Source organism: Mytilus edulis, chromosome 13 (assembly GCF_963676685.1).
Source record: "Mytilus edulis chromosome 13, xbMytEdul2.2, whole genome shotgun sequence".
NCBI lineage: Eukaryota > Metazoa > Mollusca > Bivalvia > Mytilida > Mytilidae > Mytilus > Mytilus edulis.
Genome location: NC_092356.1, coordinates 65,566,673 through 65,590,322, shown reverse-complemented (window position 1 = coordinate 65,590,322; position 23,650 = coordinate 65,566,673). Strand labels below are relative to the sequence as shown.

The window sequence follows — 23,650 nt, the reverse complement described above, 5'->3', positions numbered from 1 at the left end:
TAATAATCTATATTTATACAATGAAATTCTGTACAGTTATTAACGAAGAAAATGACGGGTTGCTACTAAAAGTGGAACATATCAGTGGTCAATAACGGTCAGTCAAATCATCATTGTGTCCATTGATAGAGAAGTAAAAGTCACCATGAATCCAGGTAAAGCTGGTTATATTTAAATGTGATACCGGTAGTAAAAAGTACTTTGTAAACCGAACTTAGTTCTTTTGTAATTATATTAACAGTGTTATTTTGAGTATGGGCGATTTAAAGCTTGGTAAATTTTATAGACCCATGTCTGTTGTTCACAGTGTTATTTGAGCCGGGGCGATTTAAAGCTTGGTATATTTTATAGACCCATGTCTGTTGTTGAAGATTGTATGTTGATGCCTAGATGTCTTAAATGTCTAATTTGTTTATGTTGTTTGTTTTTAATTGGAATAAAGATGCGGGTGATACACAATTAGACATTCACAACTCACTAGTAAACATATACATCATATACTGAAAACGCCATGGAAAAAAAAGACGATGAACAGACAACTCCATAAACCATTATATAGACAAAAAAGACTGGCCAACAAAAACCCAACCAACGATTGGGGGTGATATTATGTGCTCAGGATGGTAAAGTAGATCATGGTTCACCAGTAGCACACTTCGTGCACGCGGCATCTCTTTTTATACATTAAAGTACGTTTTGTATTACAATAAATACATTGAAGGGAAGATGATTGTTAGATGAATGTTTGTACGTTTCCTTGTATTGGGTTGCTGTTTCATTGAAGTATATGTCTCATTTGGCAATCATAACACATCTTTTTTTATATCATATCTCATTTTGTTAATGCTACATAATTCATTTTCGTCGATCTATCACGTCCTTCTTTTCCCCGAATGTCATCTAACGAATCAGATTTATCATCGGGTTTGTACTTAGATAAGCAACACGACGGATCGCACATGTGAAGCAAGATCTGTGTATCCTTTGGGAACACCTGGTTTTTGGTAGGGTTTGTGTTGCTCAGTCTTTAGTTTTTTATTTTGTGGTTTGTATGGTGTTGTTTGTCTTTTGGTCATTTTTCTTTATTTTTCATGGCATTGTCAGTTTATTTTCGTTTGAATATCCCTTTGGTATCGTTTCGCCTCTCTTTTACAATTGGATAACTTTTTGCAATTGGTAGCATTAATGTTTATAATTTAATAAACACCTATGTTGTGTTATCATCTTTAATATGAAATAAAAATCATATTGTTTTGAAAATAAGTAACGTCGCTCGTTCTTCAATTTTCTAAACTTTTCAAGTATGTCAGCATTTCTGAAAAAGAAAATTTTAAATAAGAGGTAGAAGTTATTCAAACTCTCTGTTTTCCCTCTCTCTAAACAAAATCATCTCAGAAATGATACAATAGGCATAGGTATTACTATATGTATTTATGTATGCATTGTTCGGAGACTTTCTGTGGTATCATTTGTCAAGACTTGTTCAACAATGTTTTTAAATTATAAATCAGCTGTATAAATAGATACTCCATATTTACATGTATGTAAAGTGTACATTCTTCAAAAGTTTGGTGACTTGATACATTGTGTGCTAACATTCTTTTAAAGTCGCGTGGAAGGGGTTCTTTTTTATGAATTTCAAGAGTTACACAAATTTCCTCCTTTGCATATCTTTTTTTATTATGATAATTATATATGATAAAAGGAGATATTGGATACATATAACTGAGACAGCAAACAAACGACACAAGTCAATAGGTAAACGGTCTTCAACAATATACACTTGTTTATACAAAATGTCAAATTTTAAGCAAATCCGAATTTAACACAAATTAAAGTATTAGCAGTATGGGAGATTCCTGATACAAAAAGACGTAAATTTTACAACTTTGTTTGTGTCATAGATCGATAAATTACCTGTTTTGCTCAACTCGCGATCACCATTGGTATCACAGAGTCGAACAGTCTCCCTTGCCTTCTCTATTGGTGTCTTTCCGTCTTTCGGTTTTGTATATTGAGCCAATTCTGAAGCTGATAAAAGGCCATTCCTATTATCATCAGCTAACCTATACAAAAAGTTGAGTGTATTTTCATGACTTCTTCTCATGCGGAGCTGTATAAATAATACAAATACAAATGTGATAATTTTTGAATTATATGAAAAACACATAAAATAATAAGAATAAAAAGCAAACATTAATTTTGAAAACATTAGTGTCGATTTATTCTGGAAAAATTAGGTCAAAATTTATTTCTGATGGTGCTAATATTTTAAATTGATTTTGGCAGATTTGGGCATATGAAAAGACAATTTCGTATATGCTTTATATAAACCTATTTGCTACCAAAGATAGTCAAATCCCAAGAAACACAATTTGTAGGTTCGTACTTGAAACTCAGGAGGAATATTTAATTCTAATATAAATTTTCCTTCATCTCTAATATCAAACTAAAATCTACAACCCTCATTCTATCAAATTGTCTTTATTGTTGTAGTAACGATCTGTCATGTAGCCTCGATTCCATAGCTAATCACAAAACCAGCAGAAAAGTCATTAGAGTTCTACAAAACTACATTCTATTAGGACTCATTGTCTTTAAACTGCTGGTTTAATAGTTCTCGAGAAATATATTTTTCAGAATAACACTCAATAAAAAATTGGCACCCGAAGTAATCAATTATATCCATACCCGTTGAAACAGTTCCTATAACACCACTCGTGTTTAAGCTCGCACAAATGCTCATCGCAGGAGACCTTTTTTATAATTTGTGAATCATTCCTGCATTTGCATTTCATTAATATTTTGTTTAATCAACAACGCTTAATTATCTTATGTTCGTTTGAACTTATCAAAGAAAATAACGTTTCAATATAACAAACATGTTAGGAAGACAACATTACAATGAAAACTGCAAATATAATGTATTGAACTTAATACATGAACTAAGTATCCATTTAGTAGATAATAACAAACACAAACTACTGCAAATTTTATTTCATTGACAATGCATAGTTTTACGACCTTTCAAATTGAAATAAAGGAAGACAAATCTGCTCTGGCTGCCAAAACTCGCACAGAACTACTTTTTTATTTATCAATTCAGCAAATAAGACATATTTTCTACTATACATCACCATTCCATTAATCAAGAAATCAGATAAATCTAAAACGATAAACTACAACAAAATCTGTTGAAGGTGCGTTTTGTGCTTATAGATCTGTTAGTTTTCGTTATAGTTTAGATCGAGTGCTTGGTTTTTTATGTGTGTAACTAAACGATCCATATTTTGAGTGTATACTTATTTCCGTATCTGATCTTTTTTGGCAAATCATGTTACTGATTGATTGATTGATTGTTAATGTTTGTGTGTCACATTCAAATCTGTTAGTGGTCAATATATGACCGATCTGTCGTGTGTTATATATGCTACTTACCGATTTTTTATTTTCCGGTATGTTCCCCAAAATATCTTCCAGTAGGCAGTGTCCCACTATCACAAGTGTCGCAAAAACTAAAAGTGTTTTCATTTTCTGAAAATACAAGGTGAAAGAATATAGATAAGAAGGTATGTTAAGTGATCATAAGATACAAATGATCTCATCTTTGTTTAATTCAGTCGAAGGGTAGGTATCAAAGGGAACCGCAGTGTCATTAATCAAAAATAGTCCAAGAACGCCTTGTCGAAAAAACAAAAATACAAAAGAAAACAGACAAACAACAGTAACAAAACACAACATAAAAAATTAAAGACTGAGCAGTTGCTCCATATGGGTGACCAGATCCTGCTCCACATGTAGCAACTGTCATGTTTTCGTGCGATAACAAACAAGGTAATAAAATGATTGTCTTCAACAGTTTATAAAGACCAGGGGCCGGTTTCACAAAGCTATCCTAAGACTTGTCCTAAGATATGTCTTAGGACATGTCTTATGATCCTCTTATGACTATCCTAGGACATATCTCAGACCTCGTCTTGAAGATGTCTTAGGATGATCTTAGCCAAGATATCCTAACCATGTCGCAAGTTCTTTAAATTTTCAAATATTAACATGGATTTATTGAACCATTCATGTAAATGTAGTATGTGGTTCCCATAAATTACTAAACGTATTCCATCATTAGATAACGTGTAAAACTAATATAAAAAAGTAACTTGTAATATATAGAAATAATCGATTAATAATGCACCAATTTACAAAAATTCAAAAACATATTTGAGGAAAATTAATTTATAAAGTGATGATCTTTTTTTTTGTGGGTAAAAGTGAGTTGAATTCATTTTGTCATTGTATCGGTTACAGTAAATGAATTAGGTTAACGGATAAAATCGTGCATTATTTCTAAACTTATATCGAATGTTTTTTTATTGATGAATCATTGTTGATAATTCGTCAACCTATAAAGAATTAATTAACAGCCGTAAAGGGTGATTTTCTAATTAGATAATAGATAAATAATTTGCAAAATTAATATAGAAAATAAGTTTAAATTATATAAATAAAAGTATGACTATCCTAAGACCATCATAAGACACCTCTCGAGTAGTCCTAATTTTATGACCAACTTTAAGAGATGTCCTAAGTTAGGACCACTTTGTGAAACCCACTTAGGACTAAGATATGTCATAAGACCATCCTAAGACATGTCTTAGTCCTAAGACAGCTTCGTGAAACTGGCCCCAGTTCGATATCATTGGACTGTGCAAGATTGTTAAAATATGATGATTATAATGTTGACTTAACCAGCAACATTTGTTCTAGTTACCTGCAACGTTGTACGAAGGTACTTGCTGTCAGTTGTAATAAAATAATGAAAATAGAAATTAACAGCAATCAATGCTAAAGTGTACATATGATAAAAAAAATAAAATATTAAATACCTTGTCGAATGTTGCTCTGTCTGTAGATCTTTGATGTTGGTATATGTCACTTTATCCCTGTATTGAAGATCAGCAGCCACCCCAAGTTTATATACATTGCCAAAAGTGGAGGTGGACTGTCATTATATCTAATAATGGAGAAAATTACTTTTAAATGACTTTTTCTGTTAAATGTCATTATTCCAAAATTTGAAAATAAATGTTATAATTCGTCACATTAACCCAAATATAAAAGTTCATCACAAATTACAAGCATTTAATTTTTTGATGAGCAATGATTTTTACATATCGTCGAAATGTAGTAAATATCATGTCTTTTTCAAAATATAGTAAAAGGTATGAGTCACTGGGGTTTTTTTTCTTGCTTCGGATCGTGGAAAATTGTCAGCTTTTGTAAAGATTTTTTTTATAGATAAAAATGAAAACTGCAGCTTAGAATTCAAAGTTAAAATATGAAAAGATAGCTATTGTAGTGTTGTGTCGTTGTTCTCCTCTTATATTTATGCGTTTTCGTCAGTTTTAGTTTGTTACCCCGATTTTGTTTTTTGTCCATGGATTTATGAGTTTGAACAGCGGTATACTACTGTTGCCTTTATTTATAGGATGCTTTCCGATAAGAAAAGGGGAAAATAGGGTTACTTGTTTAGTTGTCATGCTTCATTACAATAGAGGTAAATTCACAACACATTATTTTACAAAAACCACTTTATCTAAATTATTTCGCCTAATATCTGAGTTATCTTCCCTTATATCTGAGATACCTCCCATTTTGTGGCAAAGTTGAAAAAAAAGGACAGAACAAATGTAAGAAACAAATACTCAACCATTAGTTTTGATATTTGAGAAAATCTACTTTCAGACATATAGAAGACACATGCCCAAAGAAGGCATACATGATTTTGATTAGTTAAATTAAAACAAAAACAAAAACAAACATTCCAAAGACAATGAATAATCTTAAAACGTTTATAGATATGAGAGTCTGGATGGGTTTTTTTTATTTCGTTGTTTTTCCTTTTTTTCTATTCTTGAAGCTTTTTATCCATTATTTTCTATTCTTTATATGTTAGCACCTCATTATTATCTACTCTTTATTTTTTGGCCTTTTTCTCCTTCTGTTAACCTCCATCCACCGCCTCCACTATCATCAATCTCAATTTTGAAGGATTTTTTTTAATTTGCGAATAAGTGTAGCTAGTCCGGCCGATTGGTGCAGATATAGAGCAGAATTGTTCACTTGATGAGGAAAGCATGAAACTTTGCATAGTAGTTATTGGTTATATACCCTTTGATTTCAGCTATGGACCCACTCTGAAAAATCCAATATGGCTGCCATTTTCAAGATGGCGGAAAAACGGTATAAAAATCAAGATTGTCCTAAAGGTATTCTATATAATTTCGGAAATTAAAGTTATGATTCTTCAAAAATGGACTTCATGTTCTTGAATTTGTTATCAATTAATTTTTAAAAAATAAAAAAAATTAATTTGGTTATTTCTATTACACATACATTTGCAAATATGGCTGCACATACAAAAATAAATAGTGAAATTCAAAATGTTAATCAATATGTTACATGTTATTCTTTAAACGCTTTCAGTTTTAATGGTTGGAATGAAATAGGTTGAAACGAGTTGATTGAACGTCAATATAGGTCGGTTAAATGTGGTGGAATAGTCGATAACTCATCTGAACTTTGAGGCAGTGCCGAGGGCACCCTGTCTCGTGTCTCTTCAATGTACCGGTTTACGTCACTTATCGCGTTTTCATCTGCCGTACGCACTACATCGTCAAATTTTTCTATGTTATCAATAGGTGTACCTTTCTTCAGGCGGAATAGGCGATTCCCATCATTTAAAATGGTTAAGGGGCTACTATTTCCTTTTCCAACGACGTGCGAAACCAATTCGCAACTATTCAGGGAGCATGGTCCTAAAATGCACTCCTGATCAGCACTTTTATTAGTTTTAATGGTAACAGTCATTTCTGAGTTTGGTGGAACTGTGATGGTTCGTTTTATGCAAACTTGCTGAGTTGAAATCTCGTTTCCACCGTTAACAAATGCCGCATTTATCACTTTATTGTTGATGGTAATTGTGGGAGTACTCAGGTTTATCACTGCGCTCAGTATGTCCAAAATATCTAGCCTAAGTATAACATCGTGTGTTTACTCTATTAATGTCAAAATCTCCATTTTCTGCCGGAATTAATTTCTCATTTACTAATGTTATCATTGCAGCAGTGTTCACAATCATGCTCACATTCTGGTCTTGTATAGTACCTCGTTCTGCTAAGCTCTTTCAAATGGTTCGTCTGATGACAATATCGGACGAGGCCGTGGGCCTCTGTTCGATTTTGTGATGAGGTGATGTTTCATGGCCAATGGACTTTGGAATCGTGCGTTGGCCTACTGGCCCGACCCTTTGCTGTTTAAAGACTCCATTGTTGGAAGAGCACTTTGATTTGTTCCGTATCCTTGTGAAGGTGATCGTTGTCTGAAATAACCGGGATTTCTGGAGTTTGTCCGTGGAGATGCTAACCGTTGTCTTTAGGGACTATTAGTGGGGGTGTTGCTGATCGATAGGCATTAAGCTTGGGTGTATTCTATCAGGCGATCTACCGCAAATGTATTGCTCAGGAGATCCTCCATGTGTATATTGATCAGGTGATCTTCCATTGAACTGGTGATCTTCCATGATTATATTTGATCAGAAGATCCGAGGTTATACTGATCGGCCAATCCACGGCTATGCTGATTAGTTGATAGATTAGCATAATATCAGCTAGTTTTGTGACAATTTGTGCGAGGTTATGCCCCTCATTATCCAAAGGTCTGCTCATATTTCCTTTATCGGTCGGTGATACTGCGCCATCAGCAAAGTAGACTTGTCGATGGTTATAATTGGCACTTTTTGATTCATATATCGCAATCTGGTTTGCTATTGAGGTTGTTAGTTGATTCAACGCCTTGTTGAAATTTTCTGGGTTCCTCTTTATTACATGCCTTGAAGAATCTTTGTCTTTACATTCTCGACGGAATGCTTCGGTTCCAATCTGGTTTGATCGTCTTTCTTGCTGAAGCGCTGCTCCAAATGAATGCTTTTTTAAGGCCTTGGAATCATCATCTGTGCGAGCGTACTCAAAGCCAACATCGGCCTGCAATATGGGGCCTACACACATTTTTCTGTTTTCCCATTGTCATCTACCGGCAAATCGTTCAAATTGGTAAATGAACGCCTCCCAAGTCATGGATCCTCTCCAATTGAGTTTTTTTAATTTTTGGGAGCTGTGGGCTTCGTCTCCGGTCCCTTGCACCAAGATTTTCTTGCCATCGGGTATATTCTCTCTCCAATGAGGAGTCTGAAGAAGAGGTGTTGCCACACTCTTTTGGTTTCCTCTGCCCTTTCCTGGACCGGCCAGTGGAGTCAGCTTGCTGTTATGGGAAGCCTGTTAGAGTTCCAGGAGCTGACGAGGTTGTCATAATAGGAGTGATAAATGTGGGATTTGCCATTGACTCGACAGGTTGATACCGTAAGTAGGAACTGCATTTAGCATTGGAGAAACTTGATAGAATCCTCTTGCATTCAATTGTTTCTGTAATGGTGTGCTGCTCTGAACTAAATATTATTGACTCATAGTAGATGGTAAGTGTGCGTAAGACGACACATAAGCCTGTTGCTGGTATCCTTGATAAGTACTAGAGGGTTTTAGTATGTTCTTAATTGGAGGTTGTTGTTGAATAATTTGAACTGTTTCATGCAGGGCCAAAAACCCTGACATAGGACTTTTGACTTAAGGTGAAGACACCTTCAACAGAGTTGGCGCGGTTGCTGGTTCATGCGAATTATAATTGGGGAAAGACCCAAGGCATGGATTTTGTTGTGTACTTTTGGTAAACTTGCGTTGTACTGGCTAAGGTCAATTTTTGGCTTAGATGATGTGTCCATTGCAGGAATTTTAACTTTTTTATTTCGATTGTCCACTAATTCATTTACAACAGATGCCAGTTTTTGGAGGGTACCCTGCTGTTCAAATGCACTTTTAAATTGAACTGTGTCTACTTCCTCAGGTGTTGTCAGCTTGTCCATTCGTCTCACAACAGCATTGAATATCTTATTGGTCTGACCATCAATTCCGCCAAGCAATTATTGTGGTCTATCCTGTCTTCAGACTGCTGAAGTTGCTGAGATATTGCTCTCATCTGTTCGTTATTAATATACATTGCCTCTTTCTGTTCAGCTTGAATCGTAATGAGACCAACACATATTTTATCAATTCGCGATGATTCGCTCTGTTTTATATTGCGGTAATCTCAGCTGTTCTTTGGGCATTAAATTTACTACCTGCTTCAAATTCTTGGTACAATTGTTTAATAGTCATTTCTGAGCTGTCCTCTGTTAAAGTGTCCGAGTTCAGCTGTGGGTTTCTCCATATCCCCAAGTGATTAATTTTCTGCCATTTCAATGTTCTTGTCCTTGTTGTCCCCAATTGCTGCCATTTCACTGATATGTGTTTAAATGATTCTCAATTCACAGTTTGATATCTCAAATCCCAGCTTTTATGTGTGACCCAAGACAACAAATAGTGCAGCTTTTAATGAAAGCTGCTACTGCAGCTTTTTATGAAGGCTACTACTTTATGTATGAAATGACAAGCAAGGCAAAATCAAAAAAGGACAGATACTAAATGACACTTTATATCAATAAAATGCTTATATTCAGGTCAATTCTCAATAATGAATATTTGCTCCTTTTTAAGGCGGCCATTTTGAAAATAGCCGCCATTTTGTATTTCAAAGATAGATCAAAACAAAATCTTGGAATGCTAAGTACACCAAGTCATTCAAATATGTTGATTTTTGTGCTTCCAGCATCAAATCCACTGTGGTTTGTGTAATACTGGAAAATATTTTAGAACGTACGGCAGCCATCTTGAAATAAGCCGCCATATTGAATTTTGAGGGTGGGTCCATAGCTAATATTGCTCAGTACACAAAAATGTACCATCATGCAAAAACTGGTGCTTTCCTCATTATTTGAGCAATTTTTTCACCGATCGTCCGGACTAAGCTTCATCTATCCCGTTTCATTATCCAAGTGACAGTTTCTTTGGAAGTGCTTTATAATGTTGAATGTATTCACTAACATTTGATTTTTTATTTATTCATTTTAAAGATTGTAAGTAGAGGCTCACAAATGTTTACATATGATAACTTTACGGGATGTATAAAAATAAAATAAACAAAATGTACTTGTTATTGTCAAAATGTCAAATGTCAAAAATGAGGCCGAATGAAATTATGCAAGCAAGCAATGATGACATTTTAATATAATATGCTTTAATTAGACTCATTTGACTATAAATTATCCTAAATTGACCATCTAATTGGACATTACATTCTACAACTCCTCCATGGTATGGTAACACGACCGTTCAGTACCCTCTTCGCATAATCTGTCTACAATTATCTGAAGATAAAGAGACAGCCTATCAATCATCCTCTTCAAAATAAAAGTTCAAATATGCAAATTATTAATATAAAATTATACTCCTAGATTATTATTATAATTTGTAACACCTACACCCACTGAAAAGCCGCGTTGATGAAATATAAAAAGTCTCAATGTTATCCAGCTTAATCCTGAATATATTTATTGGCTCTCATTCGATCTTTTTTTACCCCTGTTAGATTAACACCAAAACAATACTGATGATAGAATTCAATCTAAGCATATAGTTATCAAAGAAATATTAAGTTCATCAAATGACCATTAACAATAGACAATGCAATATACAATCTGTAAGCTGAATATCTTCACTGTGTATATCTTCAACAGAATTTTCACGATGTTAATGGTTTTTTTTCTGTACGATTTTATTCCACTACAACAGAAAATTAACTACATGAAGAATTTCTCCAATTTGTATATTTTTTGTTGTATAATTTGCTAAGTCAAAATGATCAGTTAAATGGTCTAGTTTATAAACCAATAAAATCCTTTAAAAAGTCATTAAATCCTATAGTATTGAACCCTGTATGTATACATTTTGCTATTTGATGACAAATTAATTAGTTCTATAAACACATATTTCTTTTAATTTTATACGCATTTATTTATTTTGATGAACATTTATATATTTTAAGAACAATTTTTTTTTTCGAACAATTTATTTATGTGTTATGCATATATATATTCTATGTCATGACCAAATAGATTGATTCTATAAATATAAATATCTCTATAAAAATACACTCGATTTTACGTTGTGAATAAAAGAACGTTTGACACTCCATAAAACTGTTTGTACAGATCATTTATCTAACGAATATCAAATTTCAAAACAGTCGAAAAATCTCATTGAAATTTTATTTGCTGTAACGAAAAAGGAAAGTATGCTAGATATACTTACTGGAAATGTGAGGATATGATTGAAGCTTTAAATTTTCTACTAGATAATATTTATGTACGTTTCGGCGATAAAGAGTATCGTCAGGTAGTAGGTATTCCTAAGGGCACTAACTGTGCCCCTTTAATAGCAGATTTATTTCTATATTGCAATGAATCTCAGTTTATGACCAAACTCAGTAAAGACCCATCATTGTTATATTTGGTTGATACATTCAAAAATACCTACCGTTATCTGGATGATATTTTTTCGTTGAATAATCCAGCAGCAGTTGTCCTTTTCTTCATTCTAAAATTTACGACAAAAGAGACGATTTTTCATTTCCTATTGTTAATTTTTCTTTTTAGACGGCGATGTGCCTTTGGCTCCATCATACCATACGGTGTTTATATATCCCAACTCGTTTGGTTTGCCCGTAGGTGTTCTGATCTGATAGATTTTAACAAACGTAATCAATGCATCACTGGGAAATTATTGTGTCAGGGATTTCGTTACCATAAATTACTTAAAACTTTTACTAAACTTTTTTCATAAAAACAAAGATTTGATTAGTAAATTTGGCTGCACCTGTAGAATACTTATGTAAAAATGGTATTTCACATCCTAAATTTTACGGTAATATTGTACTTAAAGCGATGAAATCACTATGTGATCCGTGTAAACTCATCGAACCTTTGAATAAACTTATAGTAAGGGTTATCGTACCAATATTTTAATTAGATCTCTGAATTTAGTTTTCATTGACATTAATATCGATTTTGTCATTACCAAATTAAAACATAACTAAAACTTCTTTTGAGGCGGGATGTATAAAGACACAGACACAAACACGCTAATTTGTATCTCTGTAGAAGTCGCTACTACCTATCGATACATTTATTTTTGGCATTGCACAAGTCATGTCTTCTCTGACTGTTCATGACGTTAAAATACTAAATCTCTTGGATGTGTTTTAGTTCATTTTAGTCTCTGATGCATGATTTTTTATTATTAATTGTTTTTGGCTTTTAACTAGCTGTCAGTAACTGCGAGTACTCTCAAATCGTATGTTCTTGTTAATTCGACCTGTTGATACTGTTTATAATACTTTTTTGTTATTTTATATTAATATGGATCTTGTCTATATACACGTTTGATTATTTGGAATATCTTCTAATTTTCACTTTTTCATTCTACATTTGTATAAACTTCAAGATTTACTTGTATTATTAAAACCGTTATTTTTTTTTTCAAAAGTGATTATTTTTGAAGGGTTAAATATTTCACAGTGGTGTCTTGCAACGGCTTTGTTTTGACTTGTTTGTTTGCTTTTTGGCGTTGAATGTGTGTCCCTAATATTTTATTAACTGTGCATTTGCATTCAGATATCGCAGATCAAATTTATTCGTTCATAGTGTGTTAATTTACATTTTTTGATTGAGTTAAGCCTGCCAATTGATATTTTATCGTTTGTTTTCATAGGTTGTGATCTTATGCTATTTTTTCAGAAACAGGGAGAAGGTTGGGTACCATTAAAACGTTTAATTCCGCTGCAAATGTTTGCACCTGTCCTAAGTCAGGAATCTGATGTACAGTAGTTGGCGTTTGTTTATGTAATTTATACATGTTTCTCGTTTGTCGTTTTTTTTTATGTAGATTAGACCCTTGGTTTTCCCGTTTGAATGGTTTTACACTAGTAATTTTAGGGCCCTTTAAAGCTTGTTGTTAGGTGTGAATCAAGGCTCCGTGTTGAAGGCCGTATATTTTTCCTATAATGGTTTACTTTTATAAATTGTTATTTGGATGGAGAGTTGTCTCATTGGCACTCACACCATATCTTCCTATATCTATCTACAATTACAAAGAGTTCAATAGAATTAAAATTCATGTTTAGAATAAACCCAAAATATACTGATGTAGATTTCAGAGAAAAATATTATGTCATTTTGATGACATTTTCGGAGTAAAAGTTAGCAGGTAACATTATTCACAGTTTTAAATATCTTTTAGTATCACCACAAGCTGTTGTTTTGGCTTGAAATATGACATTTGATCAAACATTTATATATAGCATTAAGTTAAAATATACAAATTAACCAATATCAAGAATATAGAATTATCGTTTGTACTATTTCAACTTTACAATATGTATTACGGCTACTGTAAGCTAGACTCCTAGTGTTAAGTATATAAATTAGTATCTTCTCAATTTCACAATTTGAAATCACAGTACTTTTCTCTGGAAACAAAACTCTATAATTTAAGTTAAAACGTGTTTTCAGAGACAAGTGCGTGTGTTTGATATGTGTAAGAACTAAAATAAAGATTGCAAATGTGTTATACGACAAACCATAGAGAAACTTGTGGCAGATGTTGGACATTTATAACAATGGAAAATTAAAATCGTCTAATCATTGACCTGATGTAAAGAAAAAGTCAAATCACAAAAATACCTTTGCAAAAGACACATCCACACATATTGTGAACAACTTTACCAGAGGTATCTCTATCTTAATGATTTTTTTCTGAATGATTTTATTCCACTATCCAAAAAATGGTATATATTTAAGTACATGCATGTGAAAATTTCTCAAAACTATTTTTGTTATAATTTGCTAAGAAAAAAATAACAAATATCACATCACATCACATCACAGGAAAAGTGGTCCTTAATCTTGAATAGACATAATATTATTTGGAATAAAATATACAGACTTCCGTTTTACATTACTAAAAACTCAAAATTACAGTGGCTCCAATATAGGATTAATCACAGAATTTTGGGAACTAATAAATTACTCTACAAAATTAAAGTCACACAAAACAATAAATGCACTTTCTGTTCGCACTCAATAGAAACTATTGAACACATATTCTGGACATGTCCAAACGTTTTTGATGTTTGGGAAGAACTTAATAAATGGATATATTCAAAAGTCCAAATTAAACTACCACTTAATTTAGATATTGTCTTATTTGGGATATTAGAAAAAACAGAAAAAAAACTACATAAGAAATCTCATAATACAATTAACTAAATACTATATATACAAAACAAAAATGCAATGTGGACAAGTAAATAGTGTAGCCTTAAAAAATTATCTTAAAGAAAATTTGTTTATTGAAAAAAATAATATTTTATAAAATAAACCACTGCAAAGAGCGTACACCTGCTGGAACCCCTGGCTCCAACTAATAAAATGATTTTATAAGTTAACTTTCACGTATACAAATATCTACCCAATCCATGCTACCTCAGATTAAGATTTTCTATTTTTTTTTTAATTATTATTAATAATTATTATATGTTTATAGAAGGATTCAAAATATCAACTTTATGCACTTGTCTCGATTTTGCTGATGTACTATGAACTTATTTAATATTGTTAATATACATGTAGTTCTTTCCCAATAAACACATTACAAAAAAAATTGCTAAGTCAAAATGGTCAGTCAAATGGTCCAGTTTATACACCCAAAAATTCCTTTTAAACGTCGTTTAATCCTGTGATATTGATAATATTTTAATGAGCAACTCATTATTTTTATGAACAAATGTTTACTTCTTATGAAAAATTATTAGTTTTTGAGCTTATATATATTTTGTTTCATGAACACATAGATATATTATTTCAATATATATTTTTTATGAACATATATTCGATTTAACAAACTCTTTTAGAATATTCAATAATTTTTTAGTGAATATTACAAATTTGCCATGCCATAATAACATGTTTGTACACTTTATTTTAACAAATATCAAATAACAAAACAATCTACAATAATCAATAGAATTAAAATTCAAGTGACAAATAAACCCAATATCCTAATGAAGATTTCACAGAAAAATAATATGCTATGTTGATGACATTAGCGCAGTAAGTATGTGTTACATTATACACAGTTTTAAATATCTTTTGGTATCGCCACAAGCTGTTGTTTTGGCTTGAAATATGACATTTGATGAAACATTTATATACTATATGTTATTTGGTTTTATTTACACAGTAACCAATATACAATGTTTGTCGCTGGTTTATGTGTAACATATTTGTTTTTCGATCATTTTATGTACATAAGTTAAGCCGTTCGTTTACTCGTTTAAATGGTTTCACAATGTAATTTCGAGGCCTTTTATAGCTGATTATGCGGTTTAGGCTTTGTTCATTGTTGACTGCCGCACGGTAACCTATAATTGTTAATTTCTGAGTCATTTGGTCTCTTGTGAAGAGTTGTCTCACATCTTATTTTTTTACAATTATTGTTTGTATTGTTTAATTTAATTTTTTTTTATTACGGCTACACTTCTAGTGTAAAGTATACACATTAAAAAGTTATCAAAGGTACCAGGATTATAATTTAGTACGCCAGACGCGCGTTTCATCTACATAAGACTCATCAGTGACGCTCATATCAAAATATTTGTAAAGCCAAACAGGTAAATAGTTGAAGAGCATTGAGGATCCAAAATTCCAAAAAGTTGTGCCAAATACGGCTTAAGTAATCTATGCCTGGGATAAAAAAATCCTTAGTTTTCGAAAAATTCAAAGTTTTGTAAACAGATAATTTATAAAAATTACCTCATTATTGATATTCATGTCAACACCGAAGTGTTCACTACTGGGCTGGTGATACCCTCGGGGACGAAACGTCCACCAGCAGTGGCATCGACCCAGTGGTGTAAAAGTTATCAAAGGTACCAGGATTATAATTTAGTACGCGAGACGCGCGTTAAATATTGTAAATTTAACAATTTAAAATCACAGGCACTTGTTTTCAGGGAGAATTACCTGTGTTTGATATGTGCTTGGAATAAATTAAAGACTCTAAATGTGTTATAGGAACAAAACATAGAGAAACTTATGGGAGATGAAGGACGCTTACTACAATCGAACATAGAAATCGCCCAACTATTGACTTTACCTCTGATATTCAAAGAAAAACCTAATTTAACAAAAATATCAAACATCGAGGATAAATCAAAACGAAAGTCCTTAATCCCTTAGCAAAATCAAAAGACACATACACACTGTAAATGAATTGGTGGATGCATACATTTATTTTGAAAAACACTGAACAATATAAAACAATGCAAGAATAATGACTTGTTTTTTTACAAAATGCAATATACAAAATAAAGTGACGTTTTAGTTTTAATTTTTCAAAGAATTAAATGACAAAAATACTGAACGCCGAGGAAAATTCGAAACGGGAAGCTCTCCACTCAAAAGACAAAATCAAAAGCTGAAACACACCTAACGAATGAATAACAACAGTCATATTCCTGACTTGGTACAGGCTTTGTCTTTTGTAGACAATGGTGGATTAAAGCAGGTTTTATAGCTAGCTAAATCTCTCTCTTGTATAGCAGTCTCATAAACATTTACTATATTGAAACGTTGTGTGAACAAAACAAAGAGTACCTAGTCACGGCAAATATAGGCTAAATAATATTCATGAAGACAACTTTAAAAATACTATAACAAGTTTCATAAGATGATAAACAACGTCAGTATCTAGAATCTATACTTCAAGACGTCATGTGCTATTTATGAAGCTGTTACTGGTGTTTTTTTAAATGGTTTTCTTTCAGTACTTCTACAACGAATTGAGCCCTTTTCAACCAAGTGATGTCCCCGGTGAATGAGAGGGTTGAGCGCTCACAAACATGTTTAACCCCACTACTTTCTGTACGTGCATGTCTCAAGTTAGCAGCTTGTAGTTCAGTGGTTTTCGTTGGTTCATGTCTGTCATATTTGTGTTCCGTATTGTTTTGTTTTGTAATTATTTAGGCCGTCATTTTCTCAATTGGTTCGTTACGCATTTATTGTGGTCGGCGCTACACGGTATTGGTTTTTCTCATTATTGAAAGCCGTACATACAGTTGGCGTTAATTGCTTACGTCCACTTCATTTGATCATTTGCGGACAACTGTCTAAAGGGTATTCATAACACATCTCCTTATGTGCATACATGTTATATTTTGTTTTATTTCATTTCAATCTATACCATATTTTAACCATAAAAAGTGAATGCCTAACTGTCCCTGTAGATCAGTGGATGTCTGTCATATTTGTTTTTGTTATAAATAGTTTTGTTATGAATTAGGCTGTTAGTTTCCTCATTTAAATTGCAAAGTGTTTTTCTTGTCGGGCCTTTTATAGCCGATTATGCGATGTTCATATTATGCATTGTTGAAGGTCGTAAGGATGGCTATAACTGCTTACATCCACTTCATTTGAACTTTAGTGGATAGTTGTGTAAAGGAAAATCATATCACATCTCCTGATTTCTATATATGTCAACCGTTCTTATATTTCTTCTCGATATATTTCAAAACTGACTTAAATAAAGGCAACAGTAGTAAACTGCTGTTTAAAAGTCATAAATCGACTGAGAGAAAACAAATCTGGGTTACAAACTAAAAACGAGGGAAACACATCAACTATAACTATACGAGATATCACAAAGACAACATAATTTTATTGAAAGTTTCTCAATCATATACTAACGTAGTGAAACAATCGGAATCCAACGAACTAAAACAAATGGAAAGGTTAGCATCATGTATCATAACTTATGAACTATGAAGGGGTATAAATAGTAAATGACAAATCGACAAATATTATAAACGTTAATTAGACAACAACCCAACAACACAAATGCAAAAACAAACAAAAAAGAATTGCAGGATAACATGTGTGCGTTTATCCTACATGTTATATAGTGTAGATATGTTATGTGGAGAGGTGATGAAGTAGTGTGGGGTGGGGGTTGTAAATGTTTACATAACACTAGTTTAACACCACCACATACCATGCCTATGAAAGAAGAACATGAATATTATAAAATCTATTATGTATTATGCTTTTAGCCGAAAAGAAAACACAAATTGTGAACTGATGTAATAAACATCAATTAGACAACAACGGCACAACACACCGACCAATAGATATGTACAGTACAACAAACAGTCGTCAGATATATTTATTATAATGTATGTACAATAAGTTCAGAGTAAAATCGTCCTGCATTTATAAAAAGAGTAAACATGCGAAACAGGAACTATCAAAGGTCTACCTTCAACAATACAATTAAAAATATTGTTTATTATATTTTTATTAGAAGAATTTTAAATCAACGTCATTTTCAGCATCGATCCATATTACTACGGTTAAACGTATTCCTTCGCAGGCAGTGAATAAAATCCCGGTCGCAGATACAGACATTTCGGTCACACGATCCAGATTTATCTAAAAAGAAACGAAAGTAGATCTGAGAATTTCAATATGAAACCCATGTATGTTTTTAAATCATCCTTGTCAATTGTTTATACAGGAGTAACATTCAAATAATAATCAGTAGCAAGTTGTTATTCCCGTTTTTAACAATTTTCAAATATAACCTGGACAAAGTGACTCAATACTATAGCCGTTACGTACATTATTAACTAATAATTAATAATAAAAAAAAAAAAAATGGCAGACAGCTGCGTCTACTCAAAGGTGGACTTTTTACCTGATCTTTTATCCTTAATCTTTTAAACAAAGTTCACAAAATCTCAGTCGACAAATTAGATTAGTAAACCCAGTTCCTTTTCCTCATGGAGCTGATTTAAAAAAAAATTCAATTCATAAAGAAATTAAAATATCAAAATGATTATTAAAGACTGTGATTTGCAATTGATCGTTTTAAATTTATAAAAAATAATTTTGCTGTAGGCACTTTGATTAAGAAATGAGTGTTTCTGTTTGTTATTCTAATTGGGTGCAAAAATGAACAGTTCTTTGAAATTATAAAAAAAATAGCAAATAATTTCAATTCAAATAGTTTCAACTTCCCGTACTGTTAGAATCTTTTTGTTTAATCAAATAATTTTATTTTCTCGAGTCTTATTATAAAACACAGAAGTGACGATTTACCTTTACATATCATTGTATTCCCCTGGAATGAGTACGAGTAGATATTCCATTTTGGTGAGCACCTAGAATGTCGGCCATAGCAACGATCGTGAGCTTGACAACATCTAAATATAAAAAAATATTACTTCGTCCTGAAAACAATAAATTTAAGCAAACACTTTAACATTTTTAGGCGATTCGATCCAAAGAAAACTGATGAATTTTTATAAATGGAACAAAATCATTCTGCGACTATATGAGCTATCCTATAAGTATGATATATTTACCTATCAACGCCATCTACCGGTGTACCACTTCCTCCCCAGCCACAATAACACCCATAACCATTCAGTTCCCCAACTCTTCTAGATCCAAACACGTGCTTTATCTGATTTCGGAGATGCACTAAATTTCTCTTCTCGATGAGAGAACCGACTGTTACATATACAATTATATAATTTATACATGTTTCCCTTATTATAATAAATGATTAAGAGTTAGTTATAGGATGCAATAACTAGGGAATAAATTTAATTTAAACTTTGCAAATGTTTGCACGTCCTTGTAGCAGTTGTTTCGTCACAAAATATATGAGCAAACTTTTAAGACCCCTGATTGGCTTCGTAAAATTACATCATACACCTCGAATTATTGCAAATGACTGGACATGAGTAGATGTTTTTATTACTATTAAGCTGTCGTGACCCGCTTATGTTAGATTATATTTGTAATCCAATCATCTCGAGTTTCTATTTCATCAAAATAAAGGTATGATAATAACAGAACTAAACATATACTTTATCGTATACTTACCCGCAATATATGAGCATACGGTACAGGCAATAAGACAGGTAAATAGAAAATTCATCTGAAATTTGACAAAATCCATGCTATTGTATAAAATCTTTGTTCATTTTCATTTTCATCTTTTTATCAAATTGTTCTTTGAGGAAATATGCAGCCTTGGCAGATCTGTACTAATCTTTTTCTTATAAATTCATTGACACATGATCTATACCAGGGGCGATTAACTTACTTTATAGATATTGTCTGTTTGAAAATGTATTATTTGTTCCTGTGAAATTCTTCGACGTATAGGATTTTAACTATTCGTACATTAGCAGCAGTCAAAAGTAGTTTAAATCATTCTGTATTTATAAGTTTAAACAAAGACACTAGAACGATACCATGAAGAATGGATGCAATTAATTCAAAACTATTGCAGAATGAATTTATAAATATTCTTCGGTCTCATCGTCGCAAATTTGATTGCGTATAGTTTTTTTTTTTTGTGAATTCATAACTATCAAACAGGCTATCCTTAACACGTACCTACTGCTGGCCTAAAAAATAACTGATACTTTTTTATATCGCAGTTAACCTTTCAGGTTGTCATGAAATATGTTTTTGGTAAATTATACTATGAAAATTATAATAAATAAAAAAAAATATTAATATTTCACTATAACTCACCTTTATCAAATCACCATGCAGTTTACTTAAACAAGATGATCAAATGTTAGGCATTTGTTTTTAAATCATTTTAGGGGGGTCATTATAATGCTATCAAGGTATAGTTCTTTTTCATGTATTGTATACCGATTGTATGTACGGAATTATGGATTCATAACATTTTTTTCTAATTACTCAATCCATATTCAATTTATCAGACTCATAGAGGCCACCTAATAATGAATAATTGCCTTATAATGAAATAGAAGAAAAATGTTTAATTTTAACATTAGATATTTCTTATTACTACTGATCAAGAAATTAATAAATTAGAATGTTACCTTGAAATATTTCTAACCTTTTCGATCTATAGAAATCCAAATAAAAACTTACCACAATGTTCGTTTTTTCATTTATTCGTTAACTTTAAACTTAACTATTGATTGAAGAAACAAAAACAAAAACAAAAATATATCATATTCAAAGAATGTGAAAGTAATACTTTTCAAATAGATGCCAAAATAACCCACACACAGTCTACTATTACCAAAAACATAATATTATTTCAACTATAGGTAAATAATTTAAAAACATTGATGACAAATTCATGGAAAATTGTATATTTTTTTAATAACAAATGGTGCCACCATGTGTTACATTTATTTACGGTTTCAAATTCTTTTGGTATTAAAAGTAGCTAATTGTCTAACGGGTTAGATATTAAAATGTATTACTCGTTAAGATATTTACCTAATGAATGTGGTGTATTGTTACAAATTAAACATTTCAGAAGATCTAGGATTAAAATTTTCAGGTTAATCTGTTTTCATTTTCTTCTAAACAGTTATTTGAATAATATCTATTATCTGTTAAATAAAGAAGACAATAAGCAATCCATCATTATCATTTCTATTCTTATTTTTACAATGGTAGATGATATTCTTGTTCTTCTTAAATATCTTTATTGTTGTAACTTTTCGCACCATAACTCGTCCGTTCTACATAATCGATTATCAAATGTACAGTTTGTTAGCCTTTGTCAATTTTGTTTAACGTATTTTGATGGATCGTCCATTTAGGTTTATTAAGGGGTTCTTTGAAAGACACTTGGACGGGGCCTGTGTATTCATATCTTAAAACACAATATGGTGTGTAGTATTTTACAATTGATAACAATATTAATCAATGAATAGTCTGTACTATATGTTAGCAAGCATAGCCTCCATACGGATTTTAAAATGGGATTATAGCAAGGGAGACTTTGAATTCTTGAAGGACAAAAAAAGACAAATATACAAAAATTTCAAATTCCATGGAAATTAGAAACGGGGGGTCTCTTGTCAAATGGAAAACAGAATCAAAGCTTAAACATACCGACAAAAAAGTGTTAGCATCATTTTATTTTCCAAAACAAAATTATCAGCAGGATTACTATTCTTTTTTCCAACAACCCCTCATAGTCATGATAGTTCGGCTCAGGAAAGGGGAACCCCTGCTCAATCTTAATTAGGGCCGTAAAATGTAGACAACTACATTTTCTGATGTTTAAACGGGGAAATGAGTCAGATGAGTCCAGTCAAGTTTTGATTTTAGCAAAGCTTTCGAATAGATTTTAATGCAGTTTTGAGTTCAAAAAGTCTACGGTTGTATTTCTGAAAATATAGAAAATGCAATTTTCTATTGAAACTCCCTTTGCGGCTTAAACTGTGTCACTTGTACAATGAAACTAAAAGAAACAAGTATATCCTAGAAATGAAAGTTGATATGCACTACTATTTTATTGAAAGTTTATCAAATACAAACTGTGTTTTGTTGTTAGTTTTCTTGCTATTTAATATTGTATCTACTATAAATATTTACGTAAATGTTTCTAATATAAACGATTCATATATCATGGCACTTGACTACATGCATTAAAACTAGACGTTAATTCCAAAGAAAATACAAATTTACCAAACACAATAAATATATCAAATTAACAAATCAGACGATTTTCGTACTCTTTGGTAATTGTTCCCTTTTTATCAGTGATGTTCCTTTTGGTCGTACGTCTACTCATGGTTGTATATTTCCTGCTCCTAGTACGTATGTATAATGACGTCTAGGATCAATTTTGATCAATCATGGTAGTACTCGATCCGTTCCTAAAAACTATAATGTTACTTTAAATGTATATTTTTTTAATTTTGGATGTAACGCGTCTTCTGATTGGCTGACGTTATTTTGTTATCAGCCCATAGACATAATTTAGTCATGTGACTGTGACGTCATCAACATTTTTCGTGGTTTTCTACGATTTAAAATGGAATTTAGAATCAAATTATAAGAAATGACTGTAATATTTTTTCTGTCTATTCGAAATAACATAACATAACGCGCGTTATTCAGACTGCACCACATTTTTTATGTTATTTCTTCATAGACAGAAAAAATGTTACAGTAATTCCTTAAATTTATCATTATTTTGATCTGAGCGTCACTTGTGAGTCTTATGTAGACGAAACTCGCGTCTGGCGTATTAAATTATAATCCTGGTACCTTTGATAACAATTATGTACAAAACATGATTGTGTGATACAATCTCACTTTCAGCTCCATATATGAATGTGTAAATACAGTGTTAGCATCATTAGTGGTTATAGTGTGTATCCATAAAGATCATAAAGTGAAAGGATTTTATTTTTATTTAAAGACATTAACTTTTTTAGTATATTTATAACTATACCAACTTTATACCTTTCAATTCTAATTAAGTACCATCACCTTTCATTTCGTTTACATATAAAACACCAAGAAGAAAATTTAAAAGTTATTCAAAAAAAGACCATCATTGTCCTTTAACTAAAATAGGTTAGACATTGTGTCTTCAGGTCATGATCGACCATAGAGTAATATGGAATAAAATAGTTAATAGCCAATTACAACTTATAAAACGTTATATGCATATGACTGAAATATCAAGCTGTACAACTCCAACATCAACAGGACAGTGTAAAAACGTCATTAACAGAATTTAAGTTAATT

General features: G+C 31.8%; 2 protein-coding genes across 3 annotated transcripts; both read right to left on the bottom strand.

The window, feature by feature from the left end:
* Positions 1-1,212: 1,212 nt before the first annotated feature.
* LOC139500039 (uncharacterized) lies at positions 1,213-4,902 on the bottom strand. The gene is made up of 4 exons (XM_071288747.1): positions 4,884-4,902; positions 3,439-3,534; positions 1,918-2,113; positions 1,213-1,315 (listed from the first exon to the last, which is right to left on the bottom strand). The coding sequence occupies exons 2-4, from the start codon at positions 3,529-3,531 to the stop codon at positions 1,281-1,283; spliced, it is 324 nt and encodes a 107-aa protein (XP_071144848.1). The 5' UTR covers positions 3,532-3,534; positions 4,884-4,902; the 3' UTR covers positions 1,213-1,280.
* Positions 4,903-18,246: 13,344 nt separating this feature from the next.
* On the bottom strand, positions 18,247-21,071 carry LOC139500764 (basic phospholipase A2 Cc2-PLA2-like). 2 transcript variants are annotated; one of them, XM_071289599.1, is made up of 5 exons: positions 20,968-21,071; positions 19,988-20,042; positions 19,462-19,609; positions 19,196-19,299; positions 18,247-18,526 (listed from the first exon to the last, which is right to left on the bottom strand). In XM_071289599.1, the coding sequence occupies exons 2-5, from the start codon at positions 20,040-20,042 to the stop codon at positions 18,423-18,425; spliced, it is 411 nt and encodes a 136-aa protein (XP_071145700.1). In that variant the 5' UTR covers positions 20,968-21,071; the 3' UTR covers positions 18,247-18,422. The 2 variants fall into 2 exon arrangements, with proteins under 2 accessions (XP_071145700.1, XP_071145701.1); XM_071289600.1 differs by having other exon boundaries at positions 20,985-21,050.
* Between the last annotated feature and the right edge of the window lie 2,579 nt (positions 21,072-23,650).

Bases quoted from the DNA above. Each gene is read 5' to 3' on its own strand.
- LOC139500764 (XM_071289599.1), bottom strand. From the start codon at position 20,042: ATGAATTTTCTATTTACCTGTCTTATTGCCTGTACCGTATGCTCATAT. The intron at 19,300-19,461 runs GTAAATATATCA...TTTTATATTTAG, and splicing joins CCGGTAGATGGCGTTGATAG to ATGTTGTCAAGCTCACGATC. The intron at 18,527-19,195 runs GTAAATCGTCAC...GTTTCTTTTTAG, and splicing joins GAATACAATGATATGTAAAG to ATAAATCTGGATCGTGTGAC.
- LOC139500039 (XM_071288747.1), bottom strand. From the start codon at position 3,531: ATGAAAACACTTTTAGTTTTTGCGACACTTGTGATAGTGGGACACTGC. The intron at 2,114-3,438 runs GTAAGTAGCATA...TTATTTATACAG, and splicing joins TACCGGAAAATAAAAAATCG to CTCCGCATGAGAAGAAGTCA. The intron at 1,316-1,917 runs GTAATTTATCGA...TTTCTTTTTCAG, and splicing joins TCGCGAGTTGAGCAAAACAG to AAATGCTGACATACTTGAAA.